The 15,376-nt window shown below is 49.7% G+C and overlaps 7 protein-coding genes across 10 annotated transcripts in view; 1 reads left to right on the forward strand and 6 right to left on the reverse strand.

Moving 5' to 3' along the window:
- Positions 1 to 931, reverse strand: part of LOC117589807 (heat shock 70 kDa protein cognate 2) — a 2,472-nt gene extending 1,541 nt beyond the window's left edge. The window contains 2 exon segments of the mRNA XM_034282024.1: positions 3 to 252; positions 511 to 931. Of these exon segments, the coding sequence (XP_034137915.1) occupies positions 3 to 252; positions 511 to 684 (424 nt within the window). The 5' untranslated portion in view covers positions 685 to 931.
- A 294-nt stretch (positions 932 to 1,225) lies between these two features.
- On the reverse strand, positions 1,226 to 1,650 carry LOC117589826 (small lysine-rich protein 1). Its single transcript, XM_034282058.1, has 2 exons — positions 1,416 to 1,650; positions 1,226 to 1,362 (listed from the first exon to the last, which is right to left on the reverse strand). Exons 1-2 carry the CDS (start codon positions 1,620 to 1,622, stop codon positions 1,294 to 1,296), a joined length of 276 nt encoding a protein of 91 aa, XP_034137949.1. The 5' UTR covers positions 1,623 to 1,650; the 3' UTR covers positions 1,226 to 1,293.
- Positions 1,651 to 1,674: 24 nt separating this feature from the next.
- LOC117589816 (serine protease snake) lies at positions 1,675 to 3,619 on the reverse strand. 2 transcript variants are annotated; one of them, XM_034282048.1, is made up of 6 exons: positions 3,459 to 3,619; positions 3,074 to 3,401; positions 2,664 to 2,773; positions 2,109 to 2,526; positions 1,921 to 2,053; positions 1,675 to 1,855 (listed from the first exon to the last, which is right to left on the reverse strand). In XM_034282048.1, exons 1-6 carry the CDS (start codon positions 3,590 to 3,592, stop codon positions 1,767 to 1,769), a joined length of 1,212 nt encoding a protein of 403 aa, XP_034137939.1. In that variant the 5' UTR covers positions 3,593 to 3,619; the 3' UTR covers positions 1,675 to 1,766. The 2 variants fall into 2 exon arrangements, with proteins under 2 accessions (XP_034137939.1, XP_034137938.1); XM_034282047.1 differs by having other exon boundaries at positions 3,074 to 3,619.
- Positions 2,936 to 5,623, forward strand: LOC117589815 (serine protease snake). 3 transcript variants are annotated; one of them, XM_034282044.1, is made up of 5 exons: positions 2,936 to 3,005; positions 3,942 to 4,072; positions 4,132 to 4,509; positions 4,564 to 4,813; positions 4,870 to 5,623. In XM_034282044.1, the coding sequence occupies exons 2-5, from the start codon at positions 3,994 to 3,996 to the stop codon at positions 5,453 to 5,455; spliced, it is 1,293 nt and encodes a 430-aa protein (XP_034137935.1). In that variant the 5' UTR covers positions 2,936 to 3,005; positions 3,942 to 3,993; the 3' UTR covers positions 5,456 to 5,623. The 3 variants fall into 3 exon arrangements, with proteins under 3 accessions (XP_034137935.1, XP_034137937.1, XP_034137936.1); XM_034282046.1 differs by having other exon boundaries at positions 4,564 to 4,809; positions 4,870 to 5,050; XM_034282045.1 differs by lacking the exon at positions 2,936 to 3,005 and adding an exon at positions 3,062 to 3,078.
- LOC117589818 (serine protease snake) lies at positions 5,622 to 7,210 on the reverse strand. The gene is made up of 6 exons (XM_034282050.1): positions 6,848 to 7,210; positions 6,615 to 6,790; positions 6,416 to 6,558; positions 6,118 to 6,353; positions 5,902 to 6,059; positions 5,622 to 5,852 (listed from the first exon to the last, which is right to left on the reverse strand). The coding sequence occupies exons 1-6, from the start codon at positions 7,179 to 7,181 to the stop codon at positions 5,679 to 5,681; spliced, it is 1,221 nt and encodes a 406-aa protein (XP_034137941.1). The 5' UTR covers positions 7,182 to 7,210; the 3' UTR covers positions 5,622 to 5,678.
- Positions 7,211 to 7,579: 369 nt separating this feature from the next.
- LOC117589804 (xanthine dehydrogenase) lies at positions 7,580 to 13,846 on the reverse strand. Its single transcript, XM_034282016.1, has 5 exons — positions 13,698 to 13,846; positions 9,617 to 12,229; positions 8,006 to 9,151; positions 7,776 to 7,943; positions 7,580 to 7,715 (listed from the first exon to the last, which is right to left on the reverse strand). The coding sequence occupies exons 1-5, from the start codon at positions 13,752 to 13,754 to the stop codon at positions 7,665 to 7,667; spliced, it is 4,035 nt and encodes a 1,344-aa protein (XP_034137907.1). The 5' UTR covers positions 13,755 to 13,846; the 3' UTR covers positions 7,580 to 7,664.
- Positions 13,847 to 14,395: 549 nt separating this feature from the next.
- LOC117589825 (cytochrome c oxidase assembly protein COX20, mitochondrial) lies at positions 14,396 to 15,189 on the reverse strand. Its single transcript, XM_034282057.1, has 3 exons — positions 15,078 to 15,189; positions 14,818 to 15,005; positions 14,396 to 14,764 (listed from the first exon to the last, which is right to left on the reverse strand). The coding sequence occupies exons 1-3, from the start codon at positions 15,105 to 15,107 to the stop codon at positions 14,650 to 14,652; spliced, it is 333 nt and encodes a 110-aa protein (XP_034137948.1). The 5' UTR covers positions 15,108 to 15,189; the 3' UTR covers positions 14,396 to 14,649.
- Between the last annotated feature and the right edge of the window lie 187 nt (positions 15,190 to 15,376).

The following is a 15,376-nucleotide window of genomic DNA, read 5'->3' on the forward strand; positions in this document are numbered from 1 at the left end:
AGCATCCTTCACCTTGCCACCCAAATAGACTTCGGCAATCTCACGCATCTTGGTCAGCACCATTGAGCTGATCTCCTCGGGTGCAAAGCGCTTGCGTTCGCCCTTAAACTCAATCTCAATCTTGGGCTTGCCGCCATCACTGACGACCTTGAAGGGCCAGTGCTTGAGATCCTCCTGTATCTTCTTGTCATCAAATTTGCGACCAATCAATCGTTTGGCATCAAAGACCGTATTCTGGGCATTCATGGCAACCTGCGGATGGATAGGGGAAATGGGAATTAGTCAGCGAAATTGCTATTTTTATCTGCGAGCGGCAGGCACTGGCCATTCCGCTGCTGCTCCCATATTTATTTATGTGTATACAGACATAAAAATTCCAATTAAATCGCATCACATCATCATTGCTGTTGCAGCAGGCAGACATGGTCCATCTGACCATGTTCGACTCTCAGGCTCATATTTGGACAATCATAATTGGAGACCCCCCATTTGGCTTTGACCCTGACTCACCTGATTCTTGGCCGCATCGCCAATCAGTCGCTCCGTGTCGTTGAATGCCACATAGGAGGGAGTTGTACGATTGCCCTGATCATTGGCTATTATTTCCACTTTGCTGTTCTGCCACACACCCACGCAGGAGTACGTGGTACCCAAATCAATTCCAATTGCCGGCACTTTGGGCATTTTGGCAGCGTTCTATATTCTCAAATTTTAACCAAAATTTCGGCCTGCACCTGCTGCTGCGTCTGCTGCCGTTGACCAACTGAAGCTGCGCGCTCGTTGCGTTGATTTTTATGGTGCAGTCGCCGGCGTTGCTTCGTTCTAGCCCCTCAAATTTGAGCGAAATTCTACAAAACGAGCCGAATTTTGTTTGCCTATTTTTTTTACACGCTGATTTCAAAATGTTCTGCGTGTTGTTTTGTGTTTTGTTTTGGAGATTCTGACGCTTGTGCTGCTCTCATTGGCAATCACGATGACGTTTAGCTCAAAGCAAAATTGTTTTTTGATCGATGATGTCTCGATTTGGTGGCGTACAAATGTTTATAAATAAAGACAATGTGGCGAAATATGCTCCAGTTTATTTTGCATGGCTGTTAAAACTATAATTGTGCAATTTTGAAAACAACTTGCAAGGGTAAGGACAAGTTTTCATATGAATATTGTTTTAAATTTGAATTCAAATTAAAATTGTATGTATATATTTTTTTCCTCGAATTTCTATAAACAACATTTATTTAAAATGTTGCTCTCATATCAAAATCTGAAAGCAGACCATTTCCCGCACACCTGTTCTCAGCGCTTTCCCTTCTTTTTCTTCTTTTGGCCATCGGGCCAGGCGAAGCCGCGCGATTTCAGCACATCCTGAAAAGTGTCTTTGATAGGTAAATCCCAACACAATCATAGCAATCGCTCACCTGAACATTATGACACACATAGTATGCATTCTCCATGGCAGCATCGTTGAAGATATCGCAGCCAATGGATTTGCCCACGCCTCCTTTTTTCTTACCGCCGCCACCGCCACCGCCATCCTTTTTCTTCTTTTCATCGCCCTCACCGCTGCCAGCATTGCTGGATGTGGAATCTTTGCTATTGCGCTTCTTCTTACTCTTGCCGACCATGTTTCAGTTTATAACAAACAATAAAATGCAAAATATTTAAGAATTCATTATTGATTTAATAAGAAATTCCCTGCCTAGCAACTGGAAACAGTTGTAACCTGAGAAGAAAATGTTAAAAGTACACAAAAACCTGAGGGAAGTAAACTAATTCTGATTGGCAAACTGGTTATAGTAATCCGGCCACACAATGTACGCTATCCAGTCAATGTAGGACGAAACACGAGTGTAAACACCTAGGGGAAAGGATACAAATATTTAATAACTGTTCAGTGTTGAAAAATGTTTCAAAATAGCCCACCTGGAAACTCGCTGCGGCAGTAGGTGCCATAGGAAGTGATGCCAACCAAATAATAACGGAAATGTTTGCCGCTACGGTGACGACGACGACGACGGCGTTCCAAGTTCAACTGCAAGGGACCACCAGAATCACCCTGTAAAACAAAGATCGTTTGGTTAATCCTTACATAAAAACAGAAGTCTAGTCACCTGACAGGTATCGCGATTCTTCTCGTAGTCGTGTGCGCATATCTGACTGCTCAGTATCCCCTGTGGCGCACTCTCATCCTCTGGCAAAGTACTGTTACATTTTTCGATCGGCACCACTGTTAGGTCAAGTTCCGTTAGGATGTTGGTGGGCGCCTGGGCAAATCCTGTGGAGCCATAGCCCATGGAGTACAGTTTGTTGTAGGGTATCTCGTGTCGCGCCCACAGGCGCACAGGCTTCACAAACCACGTGTACTCAACGGGTCGGTTGAGCTGTATAAGTCCTATGTCATGGTAGTAGTATTTGGTGTTGTACAGTGGATGCAGGTAAATCTGTGCCACGCGACGTCTTTGCGGCGCCACATCGTTTTCCCATTCCTTGAGTTTAATGTCTCCGATTTTGACGACATCCGGCGCGGTGCTGGGCGCAAGCAAATAAGAAATAAATCAATGAGTGCAAGTTTGGTGTAAACTAATAAGCTCTTCTAGTTCTGTGCGATAATAGGGTATCAAAGCACACATATGCATGTTCTCGGAGAAAAGAAATGGAAAGCTTACCCATGTGTGGTTAAGCAGTGAGCGGCCGTAAGCACAAAATACTCACTGATCAAACTGCCGCCGCATTTGTAATCAATTTCGTGGTTCTCATTGCGGAATCCGAGAGCTGCCTGCATGCAAAGAGCGGTGCGGCGAATGAGACAAATATGGAGAGAGAGAGAGAGACAATTTAGCGAGAGTGTTTGAGCGTGGCCTAATAACTGTTATCAAAGCTTATGGCATGGATTATGCCAAATTATGGAGGGTGCGACGCGTTAAACGGTTTTAGTTGTCTCTTTCTCTTTGCTTTGCACAGTGTGGCGTTTACCTGAGTCGAGTCCGGTTTTGTGTGATTTTTGTTTGGTGTGTTGTGCTTTCTCGTGCATACATACATATGTATATGATTGTAAATTACCGATCTGTGTACTAACCATATGTGGGTACTGTCCGGGTGCTACAATTGATCTGCCATTGAAATCATCCTGCAAGTCCTCCATTTCGGCCGTCTTATTGTAGTTTTGGGCATCCATTTTTTTCTCCATGTCCAGAAAGATGTTGTGAAAGTTACGATGATGATCAGGGGGAGGTTGGCGAGGCGCGTGCCGATTTTTTTGCCCACCACCACCGCCACCGCGCGGAGGCTTCCGTGGCCGTGGCCCTCCAGGACATCCAGGCGGTGGTCCGGGTGGTGGTGGTCCCGGTGGCGGCGGACCAGGAGGCGGGGGTTCACCACAAGGCGGAGGTGGTGGCGGAGGCGGTCTATAATAGTTGTTAAAGTAACCCGACGGCCATTGATTGTTGTAACCGTAGTCCCACCTGCTTTGCTCGGACTGTGTTTGTGTACCGCCGTTCTCCCAGTACTGCCCAGTGACACTCGCTCCGCACAAAACCAAACAAATCAGCCCAAAGAGCCATTGTAGACTGTGAGACCTGGACCGCAGCATCTCCATCGCATGTCTCAACCGCTTGACCGAACGAATTCAACTGTTGCGCGACGTAGACTCTAAGAGCCGGGGGTCTTTCACGACTAAAGAGACACACAGTTTAAGCAAAACGTTTTATTGATATTCCGAATTTATAATTAAGTGCCCGCATTAATTAATTTAAATACATCAAACAAAAATACACACAAACAGCCACAGACACAAGGGTTTGTTTTGGCACAGCGACAGTGGTGGCCAAAATATCACGCACAGGGGTTTGTTTTGGCACGGTGACAGTGGTGGCCAAAAAAACAAGCCCAACACAAAAACCCTAAACAAATCTTTGTTTCACATTTGTATTTTGTCCTCGACATAGGCTAGTGATTCTGTGCTGCGAAATGTGGAAAGTCAAGTAAAATGCCTGTAAAATGATGGTGCTTTGGCCTCCAATCATCCATCTCCAGCTGACATGCCTGCTGCTCCTCTCACAGTCGCGGTCCCTGGATGGTACGTTGGGATGGCAGCAAGCACTTCGCAATAATTCTCGCCTCGTGCCATTCTTTCAGCGTTAGATGCCTTTGGTATGATGAACTACCAGACCACCAAGTACACACGACTCGACGATGCTTGGAAGCAGCAGGAGGAAGAGACGGCAGCTGTGCCAAGCGAGGATGCAGGGGAGGAGGAAAGCTACTTAAAGTTCGACGACGACGCTGAGGTGCTGCCACCCGCCAACGAAGTGCTGCGCGAGGGCGCCTTCTGTCGGCGCAGCTTTGACGGGCGCAGTGGCTACTGCATTCTGGCCTACCAGTGCCTCCATGTGATACGGGAGTATCGTGTGCACGGCACCCGCATTGACATCTGCACCCATCGGAGCAACGTGCCGGTTATCTGCTGCCCCCTGGCCGACAAGCATATCCTGGCGCAGCGAATCAGTGCAACAAGTGAGTGACCTCAACCGACCAACTGCAGCTCTATTAGCAGCGATCTCCCCCCAGAATGCCAGGAGTACAACTCGGCCACGAGGCGCCTGCAGCTGGCTGATGCCGGCCGAACCTTCTCGGGGAAACAGTGCGTGTCCAGCGTGCCACTGATTGTGGGTGGCACACCCACGCGACACGGCCTCTTTCCACACATGGCCGCCTTGGGTTGGAGTCAGGGCAGCGGCGACATCAAATGGGGCTGCGGCGGCACCCTGGTCAGCGAGCTGTACGTCCTGACGGCCGCCCACTGTGCCACCTCGGGTAGGTAAGTGACGCCTTTCGGCAATAGCAGAACTAAAGCGAATATCTCCTCCTCCACAGCAAACCACCGGACATGGTGCGCCTTGGAGCACAGCAGCTGAACGTGACGAGTGCGGCGCAGCAGGACATTAAGATCCTGATTATAATTTTGCATCCAAAGTATCGTTCTTCCTCCTACTACCACGACATTGCCCTGCTGAAGCTAACGAAGCGCGCTCAGCTGTCGGAGCTGGTGCGTCCCGCATGCCTGTGGCAAGTGCCGGAACTACAGATCCAAAGCGTCGTGGCGGCTGGCTGGGGACGCACCGAGTTTCTGGGCGCCAAGTCGAATGTGCTGCGGCAGGTGAATCTGGACCTCATACCACAGCTGCGTTGCAAGCAGATGTATCGCAAGGAACGGCGGCTGCCACGCGGCATCATCGACGCGCAGTTCTGTGCTGGCTATTTGCCCGGTGGCAGGGACACGTGCCAGGGTGACTCGGGCGGACCGCTGCACGCTGTTCTGCCGGAATACAATTGCGTGGCCTTCGTAGTGGGCATCACGTCCTTTGGCAAGTTTTGTGCGGCACCCAATGCGCCGGGGGTTTATACTAGGATCTATAGCTACCTCGATTGGATAGAGAAGATTGCGTTTAAGCAGCGTTAGGAACTTAAATTATACAAATTTTAACAGATATTAGTAACAGATTTCATAGAGTAACAAATTGAATTACAGATTTCAACAATTTGTAAGCCATAAAATGTCGAATTTATTGTTTATTTGATTACATAAGTCTACCTGAGATCCCAACTACATAATTTAAGATATTTAATGCAAATAATAACCACTGAAAACCAATTAATCAAATCATTATAAAGACAAAATGCACTCATTTCCAAACAATTTCCTCTATCCATCTCAGATAGTGCACCAGGCGCACATAAATGCCTGGCTCGCCGCTGGCACAGGCGCCGCCAAAGGACGTGAGACCCACCACGTAGGGCACACGCTGGTGACGGTGTTGGAGTTGTTGGAGCAGCAGCAGCGGACCGCCCGAATCGCCCTGCAATAAAGAAATTAATTTTACGCACAAAATCGAACTCCACACCAACCTGGCAGGTGTCCATGCGGCCGGAGTAGTCACCGGCGCAGAGCTGTCCTGGACCCAGGCCATTGCTCAACTTGTCAGAGTGCTGGACATAACGCTGGCAGCGTGGATTGTCTAGGGGATAGAGGAGCACCTGCAGCAGCTGATTGGAGTGGGGTCCAGCTAATAAATTGGAAATTTTTGTACAAGTTTCGAGTGTCAGAAAGGCCAAAAAACCAACCAAACTTCGTCTGCCCGTAGCCCAGCGCTGTCAGTGGACGCTCTGGTATGGATTCCTCTGTCCACAGACAGGCCACTGGGTGGTGTACACTCCGCGCCAGCTGGATCACAGCCAGATCGTCGGTTAGCGTCTCCTCATCGTAGTGGGGATGCCGCGTAATGTGCTCGATATCAATGCGTTGGACGCGAGTGTCGTTCAAGTCAACGCCACCAATCAACGCCACTGCCGGGGATTCCCTGTACGTTCGAAGAGACTCATTAGCATTTCAAGTGATGCTGCTGCTGCTGCTGCTACTCACCCGCCAACATTCGCACAGTGTCCAGCGGTTAGGGCAAATCTGCGTGAAATTAAAACACAGCCACAGTGGTACACATATCGGGATAGACCCCAGGTGTAATGATTGCCAATGCCGCGTCGAGACGAACGCCAGCCGAGGGCGCACTGAAGGGAAAATAAATAATTGTGAAACCTTTCGATTACTTTCTTCGAACTGTTACCATGTAAGGATGCTCGTGTTGCTGCGTGAGTCTGCCGCCCACTACTTGATTCTCGCTGTGATTCAGGCGTTTGATGATGGGCTCCAGCTGTGGCTCAGGATGTGCCTCAGGTTCAGCCGAAGTATCGCGACGGCGTCTACGCTTGTGTCTGCCCCTTGGATAGGCCTTCGAGCAAGCTGTCAAAGAGCAAAGCTGTAAACACTTTGCGGCTCACACACGACCTGCACGCATACCTTGTTCACTCTTGGATTGGCTCGTTTCCCCCAGCACGTAGCCGCCGTGTGGACAGCACACCAGCTGTTCGTGGCTGGCTGAAGGACAGAAAAGTGGTGTCACTTGAGGACCAGCTCGCAGCGCACTGATGCAGTCTCTGTGTGGCACACAACGTCCCACCAATGGACGATCGTGGGCATAGCAGTTGCCGTACATATCGAAGGAAACGTAGGATGTGGGCACTCCGCTCCAGGCTGTATGGCCATGTCCAGAGTGCCAGCCATGTGCCGACACAATAGCTACCATCAAAGTGGAAACGAATGTGAGAAACGTGAGTTGATATTTCGATTTCATGGCTGCTGGCTGGTCCACGCACTCAGCCGTCCAACTGCCGAATGAGCGATGCTCGAGAAGCACCGTCTAACCCGTCGTACTTACTCTCTTCAGTGGGGAAGTACGGAACATTTGATAGAGTTTTTACTTGCTGCCAGAATGCCTAAAAATAACACTATTTGCTCTGAGCAAGAAAAAGAATAAAGAACTTTCATTTGCTGGTTTGAATTGCACATGAAATTATGCAAATCAAAAGGTCAAACTATAGTTACTTGCTATTAGAGATCATACAATATTGATTGTCTTCAATTAAAGACGCTTTAAAGCAAAGTATTTTTATTAAATTGGCTGTTGTATCGCGCATTTCCTGACTGTATTGTTGTCCTCTGCCACAGATGGAACCCAACAAAGTGATGGCATTGCTAATAATTAACAAAAAACATTTATTTAATTGAACTATGTACAAAGTCACGTGTAGTAAAAATCCCAAATGTCGCTAGATAATTATGGCACAATATTCCAAGGTGTAAAGCTGCCTGCCTCGGGTACTTCCAGCTACAATAAAATAAAGGCTTTATGCTCTTTCTTTGTTTAAAAATTGTGTGTGAAACCTACCAGATTAGTAAATTTATCCTGGCAGGCCATGCGTATGCGGGCAGAGGTGGCGGGCGCCTCCAGCGGAAAGTCCCCAGTCAGGCCGTGCTCCTGGCGAGCGGCGGCAATGGCCTCCTTGATGGCAAAGAATGCTGAGGCGCCTATGAAGAGCGGTGGCTCCCCAACGGCCTGTAAGTAACACAAATTGGGATTAAGATCTTAAATGCCACAAAAGGGAGTTTGTATCCCACCTTAGAGGAGTAGACCGCACGCGGATTGGGTGCACCCGTCAACAGGCTGACATTAAAGTCGCCGGGAATGTCGGCAAAGCCGGGCAGCTTGTACATGCCAGGCCCTCGGGAATAGAGCATGCCCTGCGGCGAGTACATGAGCTCCTCGAGCGTAAACAGCCCGTAGCCCTGCATGAAGGCGCCCTCGATCTGGCCAATGTCAATGGCCGGATTGATGCTCGAACCAATATCCATGACAATGTCCGTGCTGAGCACTTGGTGATCGCCCGTCAGGCAGTCGATCTCCACCACGCTGATGCCCACACCGTTGGTGTAGTAGCTGTAGGTGCGAGCATTGGGATTCGTCTCCGGATGGTAGCCAATGCCTGGCATGGCATAGAAGCCCGTGGCCGAGAGGCTAACCCGATCGAAGTACGCCTTGTTGATCCACTCCTGCCATGTGCCCTGCGGCAGGGCTTCCTTAATCGGCGCCAGACGTTTGTTCAGCTTCTCGCAGGCGTCCAGCACGGCCATGCCATTGATGTCCGAGCCAACACTGGCCGCCGTGGGTGAGGTGTTGGGCACCTTGTCCGTGGCCGTCTCTGAAATGTGAATCAGCTCCGAGGGTATGCCCAGCGCTCGGGCAGCACACTGAATCATCTTGGTGTTGAGACCTTGGCCAATCTCGACGCCGCCGTGCGACAGCAGCACCGAGCCATCGCCGTAGACATTGATCAGGGCGCCCGCCTGGTTCAGATGCATCACCCCAAAGGCAATGCCATACTTGGTGGGAATCACGGCCACGCCGCGCTTGCGCCAACGATTCTCCCGGTTGAATTTTGCAATCTCTGCACTCCTCTCGTGGTAGCGCGACTGCGTGAGGCAGTCATCGAGGCAGCGTTCGATGGGAAAGTGCTCCAGCTGTTGGTTGTAGTGCGTGGTGTCGCCTGTCCTATAGAAATTCAGACGCATCACATCCAGCACATCGCGGCCCACGATCCGTGCGACGTCCCTGATGATATGCTCGCCGGCAAACATGCCCTGCGGTCCGCCAAAGCCCCTGAAGGCCGTGTTCGAGGGCAGATTCGTTTTGCAGACCCAGCCCCCCACGCGAACATTGGGTATGCGGTAGCAGTTCTCAAAGTGGTACATCGCACGCTCCAAGACCTGAAAGCGAAAGGGGATTTAGATCAGAGGGCGCTTTGCATGGGAGAACATTTCGGGTGTTTGCGTTAAGACATGAGCTTTGAGCTTTTCAGCTTTGTCTTTCTCATTCTGCCCTCTGTCTGATCAAGGCTGCATGCAAAACGCTGCAGCGTGTAAACACATACATAAAAGCTCTACGTGCAGTCGATGCACTACAAGCACCTAAAAAGCTTCGTGTGGCTTCGGTTTCTGAACACAAAACAGCCTCAGCGGCAGAGGAACAACTTCGTATGGCCTGCTGCTCGGCTGCCGCAGCGGCAGAGAAGCAAGAAACGTTTTTAACTTCGTGTTTGTTGTTTGTGCAAACAAACGCAGTAAAACGAATGAAGCAATAAACGTTTTTGACTTCGTGTTTGTTGTCTGCGTGTACCTGTGTGCCGAACCCCTACTTTGGCTCGCTGCCCTCAAGCTCTCTCGATTACTCACCGAAAACGACAAATCCATGGACCAGCCAGCATTGTTGTAGCACTCAATGTCACAGGCTGTGATGAGGCCGTCGCTGCTGAACGCCACCTTGTACTTGAAGAGGAAGGGATGGCGTGTGCCGGTGATCAGCATATCCTCGTCGCGATCCAGCATGCAGCGCACGGGGCGACGCAACCGATAGGCTGCCAAGGCCACGGGCAGTGCCACGGATATGCCACGCGATTCCTTGCCGCCAAAGCCACCACCCAGACGCTTGGCCCGGCACACCACGCGGTGTGCGGGCAGCGAGGTCACGTGAGCCACCAGCTTCTGCACCTCCGACGGATGCTGGCTGGAGCAGAAAAGCTCCAGCTCGTCGCTGTCACGAGGAACGGCCAGAGCCGCGTGCGTCTCCAGATAGAAGTGCTCCTGGCCGCCCATGCGACAGCTGCCCTCGTAGGTGTGCTCCGCCTGAGCGAAGGCCTCTGCCACATTGCCCTTGGTCACATAGCGCGGATAGTCCGGAAAGTAGGATCCATGCTCAATGGCCTGCTCAATGGTGACAATCACTGGCGAAAGGTCTTCGTACTCTACACGCACGAGCCGCGCTGCACGCTGTGCCAGCGCTTTGTTGTCCGCCGCCACGGCGCCCACGATCTGGCCGTAGCAGTGCACCTCGCCGGCCGCGAACACGTGCTCATCGTGGAACACCGGACCCACCTCGTTCTCGTGCACCGACAGATCCTTGTGGCTGAAGAACGCGTGCACTCCCTCCAGCGCCAGCGCCGCGCTGGCATCCAGTTTGGCGATCTTTGCCCGAGGCTTTGTGCTCAGCACGAAACCCAGATAGAGTTCGCCATCCATGCGTGGAATGTCGTCCGTGTAGATGGCCTCACCTGTCGCCTGTTTCAGGGCAGCGGCATGCACCTCCGGCCTGCCAATGGGATCACACACGGGCTGATCGCTGCAGACGCGCTCGAACAGCTGCGCACTACGCAGCGTGGGAGTGTGAAAGAGCTCAGCGCCGCTGCGCTCCTTTGGGGGAATAACTTCTCCAGATATGATGCCCGCTTCGCTCAGCTTGCGACTGATGGCGAGGTAGGCCTTGAAGATCAGGCTGACCACCAGAGCGCGACGATAGGCAATCATGCCACCCGGTGCGGATGCCGCTAGCGGCAGCTCTCCGCACAGACTCTCCGCCACGCGCTCCAGCAGCTGATGATCCAGTGGCTGCTTGACCATCAATTGGGAGGTGCGAGGTGCCAGCACCGTTGTGGGTGCCATGCCGCCGAATGCCATGGAAATCTCCGCCACCACATTGGACTTTGGCTCAAAGCGGACATTAACTGCCGCATTGACAATGGCAATGTCATCGTCGCGTCGGCGAGCCTGCTTGAAGGCCACCACATGCTGATCCGGCGTCGTCTTCTGGAAGTGAATGCCCAGCAAAACTTCCTGCGGCTCGATGACATTGCGCCGATAGCCGGTGAAGAAGCCAGTGCCCATGTGGACAGTCCGCTGGCTTATTTTACCCTCCACAATGCTGGCCACCTCCAGGCGAGCGCCGGCGGCCGTCAGCACGGGATTCATGTCCGAAATGGGGCTGCCCGTCATGATGTTGCCACCCAGACAGGCCACATTGCGTATCTGCTTGCCGGCAAAGTAGTGCAGCATGTCCACGGTGCACTGGAAGAGGCGTGTCTGCGCCTCCGGCAGCTCCTCAATGCGTTGGCGGAGCAGCGCGTCAATCTCCATCAGGCTGACGGCGGCCCCAAAGTAAATGCTCTCCTCCGACTCGCGCACCTCCAGCAGCTCGGCAACCAGCGTGGGATTGATCAGGTGCGGGTAGAGAAAATGCTTGAACTTCACCTCCACGCCGACCTCCGTGTTGCCCACCACCAGCTTGGCCGCTGGATGAGCGGCCTTCAGCTGGAGCAGCTCCTGCAGCGTCGTCGGACGGTACCAGGTGACACGCTCCGAGCTGAAGACCAAACTCTCGGTGTCATAGGCGTCGCTCAGCTGCAGTTCGGGTGGGAAAATGGGCTCCTGGCTGGCATCCAAAGGCTGGAACTTGCTGCGCTCAAACAGAGTGTCATCCGTCACGGATTCGGGATCATCGCCTCCGCCACATCCCTTGCCATTGACTCGGCAGCACTTGTCACCCATGCCGCAGGCAAACTCCTTGGTGAAGGTCTTGTAGCCCTCGAGGATGGGCCGGTAGCCGGTGCAGCGGCAAAGATTACCCTGAAACGCCACCTCCAAATCCCGCATCGAAGGTTGTTCGGCATTTCGCAGCAGCGCGTACATGGACATCACTATGCCCGGCGTGCAGAAACCACACTGCGATCCGTGCGCCTTGGCCAGCCGCTCCTGCACCGGATGCAGCCGAGTTCTGGTGCTGCCGATGCCCTCCACCGTGGTCACGGCACACCCATGCATGGCACACACGGGCGTCAGACAAGCATTGACTGCCAGATGTCTGATCTTATGCTGAGCACGATCCATGCGTGAGATCATCACTGTGCAGGCGCCGCAGCCACCCTCGGCACATCCCAGCTTCGTGCCGCACAGGCGCAGCTTCTCCCGCAGGTATGTGAGGAGTGTGCATTCCGGATCGGGATTTGTGTCCGTTACCTGGACATGAAATAAAGGAAGTGTTTATCAATGGAAAACATTCAAAATCACTTTTTTAAAGTTCAACAATCCTCTGCAAGGCAATTTGTACTTAAAAGAACTAAAGATAAACTTATATTATCAAGTGCAAAAAAATAAACAACAAAAAATAAACGCAAAACAGATTGTGGCACACTCGCCGCTGGGGTCCAACTGGCTAATGATAAATCTCCACTCAAATGTATGTCAAAGGAAAACAAATATAAACTTTTATTGTAAGAACTAGAGCTAGAGCTAAGGCTATATTCGTGATAAGAGTAGTAAGAATGAAAGTGATGTGAAAGTAGTGCGGATCGGGCGTGAAATACAACTATAAAGATAACACTGATAAGGGCACTGGATGATACTTCTCCAGAGCTAAGTTTGTGGGGAAAACTAATACCCTGAAGAATACATTAACTTTTGAAAGACTGGAAGATTGGTTACTGATTTGTTTTACTCTTGAAATTGTGAGTAATGAGGAAAAACGAAACATAAAGTAGTTCTAAGTGAACATTTCTTAGAACATTTTTCAATAAAACGAACGACTAACAAAATTGAAGGAGTCTCAACTTCAATGCTGACTTGTGGGCACAGAAGCACTAGCAAGGAAATTCCCTTTGTTTTCCAGTTTGAAATAACTCTCAGACGTTGGTACATGTGAAGCACTGCTTAGAATCTTAACTCATATTTTGTTTGTTGTCATTTTGCTAGGGGAAAAAGAGAGTCCAACGACAGACAGATATATCTAATGTCAGAGTCAGAGTTCTTCTCCATTCAGTATAATTGTTCTTAGCCGCTTTGCCAGCCCTGGGCCAATAAATTCTCTTGCTAGTATCTATCTCTACTCCACTCGTATCACTATCTAAAAAAAACCCTCGTCTCTTGCCAGCGCCACTTCGTTTATTGCTGGTCGGTAGTTAAAGCCATTTTAGACAGTCAAGGCACCTGCCTTTTGTGAATTTGGTTGCCTCAATGGCCAATTTTTGTTTGGATAGCACTTCACTTTGATGCTAATTTCGCACACGCTGCCAGCACATACTGTAAACAGTGTAAATCCTGATAGCAATACTGGATTAAGAGCATCACATATGGTATAGTCGGGTGTTCCACAAAAACTATACTCAATGCTGCGGCGTCACGTCATTTCTGTTGCTTTTTTTATTGGATCTGATAAGAGGTGCGGTGGGGCCACAAGCAAACAACGAACCTTGCTACAGCGGGGGGTCAATTGTTATCAGCGCCGCAAAACTCAATAAATAACATATTCTTGGACTACGACATCCAATTCAATTGCTCGAAACATCGTTGAATTGCATAAACAATTAACGCAATCAATCGACCGATATGGCAGATATGGGTTGGGTGAGTACAACGTAAACTCCCACTTGAAACACGCAACGGAAAGCGTGTGGCAGTGTATCTATGTATCTTCTAGATATATCCCTACCTTCTTTCCATTCACAAAAAACACCAACACCGAAGTGGCTTGCTGCTGGCCGGACATCGTCTGCTTAGTACTTGTATCTCTCCGTACCAATGGCTATATAGGTAAGTGTTTTGGTTGTTTTGCATGCAATTACAAATGCAAAATACAAAGGCAAAACAAGTTTTTCAAATTTCCAACGAGATATTTTTGTATGCGCCCCGCGAATAAACTCAAACACACAAAACACAACCGTCTCGCGCTGCCAACGAAAACGTTATGCCGTGAATAAGTGAACCGAATGAACACTACGCTGGGCCAGGCACTTGGAGATTACAGCTCGTTGGAGAGACAGAGCAGAGAATAGAACGTACTGAAGGATCGCCCGCACATGTGCGCACAAATAAATCAACGACGAAACTCTCTCTGCGTGGCAGTGCGAGAAATTATCAACAGAGCGCAGAGATGACAGAGCGAGGTCAGGTCAGGTAGAATCCCAAATAGATGGCTAGACTGTTGCCATTAAGCTAATGTCAAAACAGAGCTAATGACCCGCGTTCAGTGTATCAGTGTCTTAGAGAAAAGTCTACGATTACACTTGGCTTTAAAAGATGCACTTAAAACGAATTGATCTGGAAGAGTTTACTTATAATTGACAGAGAGGCTCGAAACCAATAATTAAAATGTAATTGTAATGAATATAATCCATTGTTCTTTCTCTATGCCATCAATTACAACGTAGATCTTTCATATTTCAGCAATTAATGTGCTGAATGTAAAGCATAAGTCAACAAATCTCTTACTCGTTCTACTTTAAGGTAAGATTTCGCTTACAAAATAAACTATTTAATATTTCTTAAGGTACAACTTTTTAGCTACAAAATAAGTGTTCAAAAAGTTTACCTGAATCAGTTGCACATGCACACACAAAAGAGGACTAAAATATATACAATTAATATATATTTTAATACTAATACTACGCCGACTTAAGATCTAATGCTTTTTCCACATCTGTTCCTTCGTACAATGCTTGGCGGCGCATGGCCTCACGTAATTGCTGCTGCTCAAACCGGCGGGCAGACCATTGATACCTGTAAAAGCAAGCAACTGATAAGCGGGTCATGCCAGGGACATCTCAACCAACCTGCAGGACATCCAGTACACAATGGTGCCACAGAAGAAGGATCCAAAGCCCACGTGTGTGGAAAGATGTGGCCGGGATGTGCCCAAAAATGTCAGCACACCGATGCCAATGCCACCGCCTATTCCGTACAGAAAACTGTTACGAAAGCATGGTATCTGGGCAACATCGCGTCCGAAGATAACGAAACTCTAGAATGATTAAAGTACAGATTGTTAATTCTTTTATTAGACTGTTATCAATGCTCTTTGTGCATTACGAACCTTTTTAGGGTCCTCAGGTTCCTCGGCCATGCTTTAAATTCAATTTGAAATCGTAAATACAAAACAAAACAATTCTGGCGGTGGGCACAACAGCTGTTTTGTGTAAACCGATATGTAAAAATCGGTCGTTCGAGCATTTGCCATCTCTAGTTGCAAGGCAAGCGAAACCATTGAAACTGGAGCTGCTAAGGGCCAGCCAATCAATTCAGGTAGCAGGACATGAACGTCAAGACATTTTCCAACGTGATGGCTTTCTGTAAATGTAGCTTTTGAAAATCTCAGAACCACGCCAGAGTCCT

The sequence above is a fragment of the Drosophila guanche genome, unplaced genomic scaffold (assembly GCF_900245975.1).
Source record: "Drosophila guanche unplaced genomic scaffold, DGUA_6, whole genome shotgun sequence".
Taxonomy (NCBI): Eukaryota; Metazoa; Arthropoda; class Insecta; order Diptera; family Drosophilidae; genus Drosophila; species Drosophila guanche.

Bases quoted from the DNA above. Each gene is read 5' to 3' on its own strand.
- LOC117589816 (XM_034282047.1), bottom strand. From the start codon at position 3,592: ATGGAGATGCTGCGGTCCAGGTCTCACAGTCTACAATGGCTCTTTGGG. The intron at 2,527-2,663 runs GTAAGCTTTCCA...GCTTGCGCCCAG, and splicing joins CACTGCTTAACCACACATGG to CACCGCGCCGGATGTCGTCA. The intron at 2,054-2,108 runs GTGACTAGACTT...TTTGTTTTACAG, and splicing joins AGAATCGCGATACCTGTCAG to GGTGATTCTGGTGGTCCCTT.
- LOC117589815 (XM_034282044.1), top strand. From the start codon at position 3,994: ATGATGGTGCTTTGGCCTCCAATCATCCATCTCCAGCTGACATGCCTG. The intron at 4,073-4,131 runs GTACGTTGGGAT...CCATTCTTTCAG, and splicing joins ACAGTCGCGGTCCCTGGATG to CGTTAGATGCCTTTGGTATG. The intron at 4,814-4,869 runs GTAAGTGACGCC...CCTCCTCCACAG, and splicing joins CACTGTGCCACCTCGGGTAG to CAAACCACCGGACATGGTGC.
- LOC117589818 (XM_034282050.1), bottom strand. From the start codon at position 7,181: ATGAAATCGAAATATCAACTCACGTTTCTCACATTCGTTTCCACTTTG. The intron at 6,060-6,117 runs GTTGGTTTTTTG...CCAATTTATTAG, and splicing joins CTACGGGCAGACGAAGTTTG to CTGGACCCCACTCCAATCAG. The intron at 5,853-5,901 runs GTTGGTGTGGAG...TCTTTATTGCAG, and splicing joins GCCGCATGGACACCTGCCAG to GGCGATTCGGGCGGTCCGCT.
- LOC117589825 (XM_034282057.1), bottom strand. From the start codon at position 15,107: ATGGCCGAGGAACCTGAGGACCCTAAAAAG. The intron at 15,006-15,077 runs GTTCGTAATGCA...TAATCATTCTAG, and splicing joins AACCTGAGGACCCTAAAAAG to AGTTTCGTTATCTTCGGACG. The intron at 14,765-14,817 runs GTTGGTTGAGAT...TTGCTTTTACAG, and splicing joins GTGTACTGGATGTCCTGCAG to GTATCAATGGTCTGCCCGCC.
- LOC117589826 (XM_034282058.1), bottom strand. From the start codon at position 1,622: ATGGTCGGCAAGAGTAAGAAGAAGCGCAATAGCAAAGATTCCACATCC. The intron at 1,363-1,415 runs GTGAGCGATTGC...GACACTTTTCAG, and splicing joins ATGTGTGTCATAATGTTCAG to GATGTGCTGAAATCGCGCGG.
- LOC117589804 (XM_034282016.1), bottom strand. From the start codon at position 13,754: ATGTCCGGCCAGCAGCAAGCCACTTCGGTGTTGGTGTTTTTTGTGAAT. The intron at 12,230-13,697 runs GTAGGGATATAT...TTTCATGTCCAG, and splicing joins TTTTTGTGAATGGAAAGAAG to GTAACGGACACAAATCCCGA. The intron at 9,152-9,616 runs GTGAGTAATCGA...TTTCGCTTTCAG, and splicing joins CCATGGATTTGTCGTTTTCG to GTCTTGGAGCGTGCGATGTA.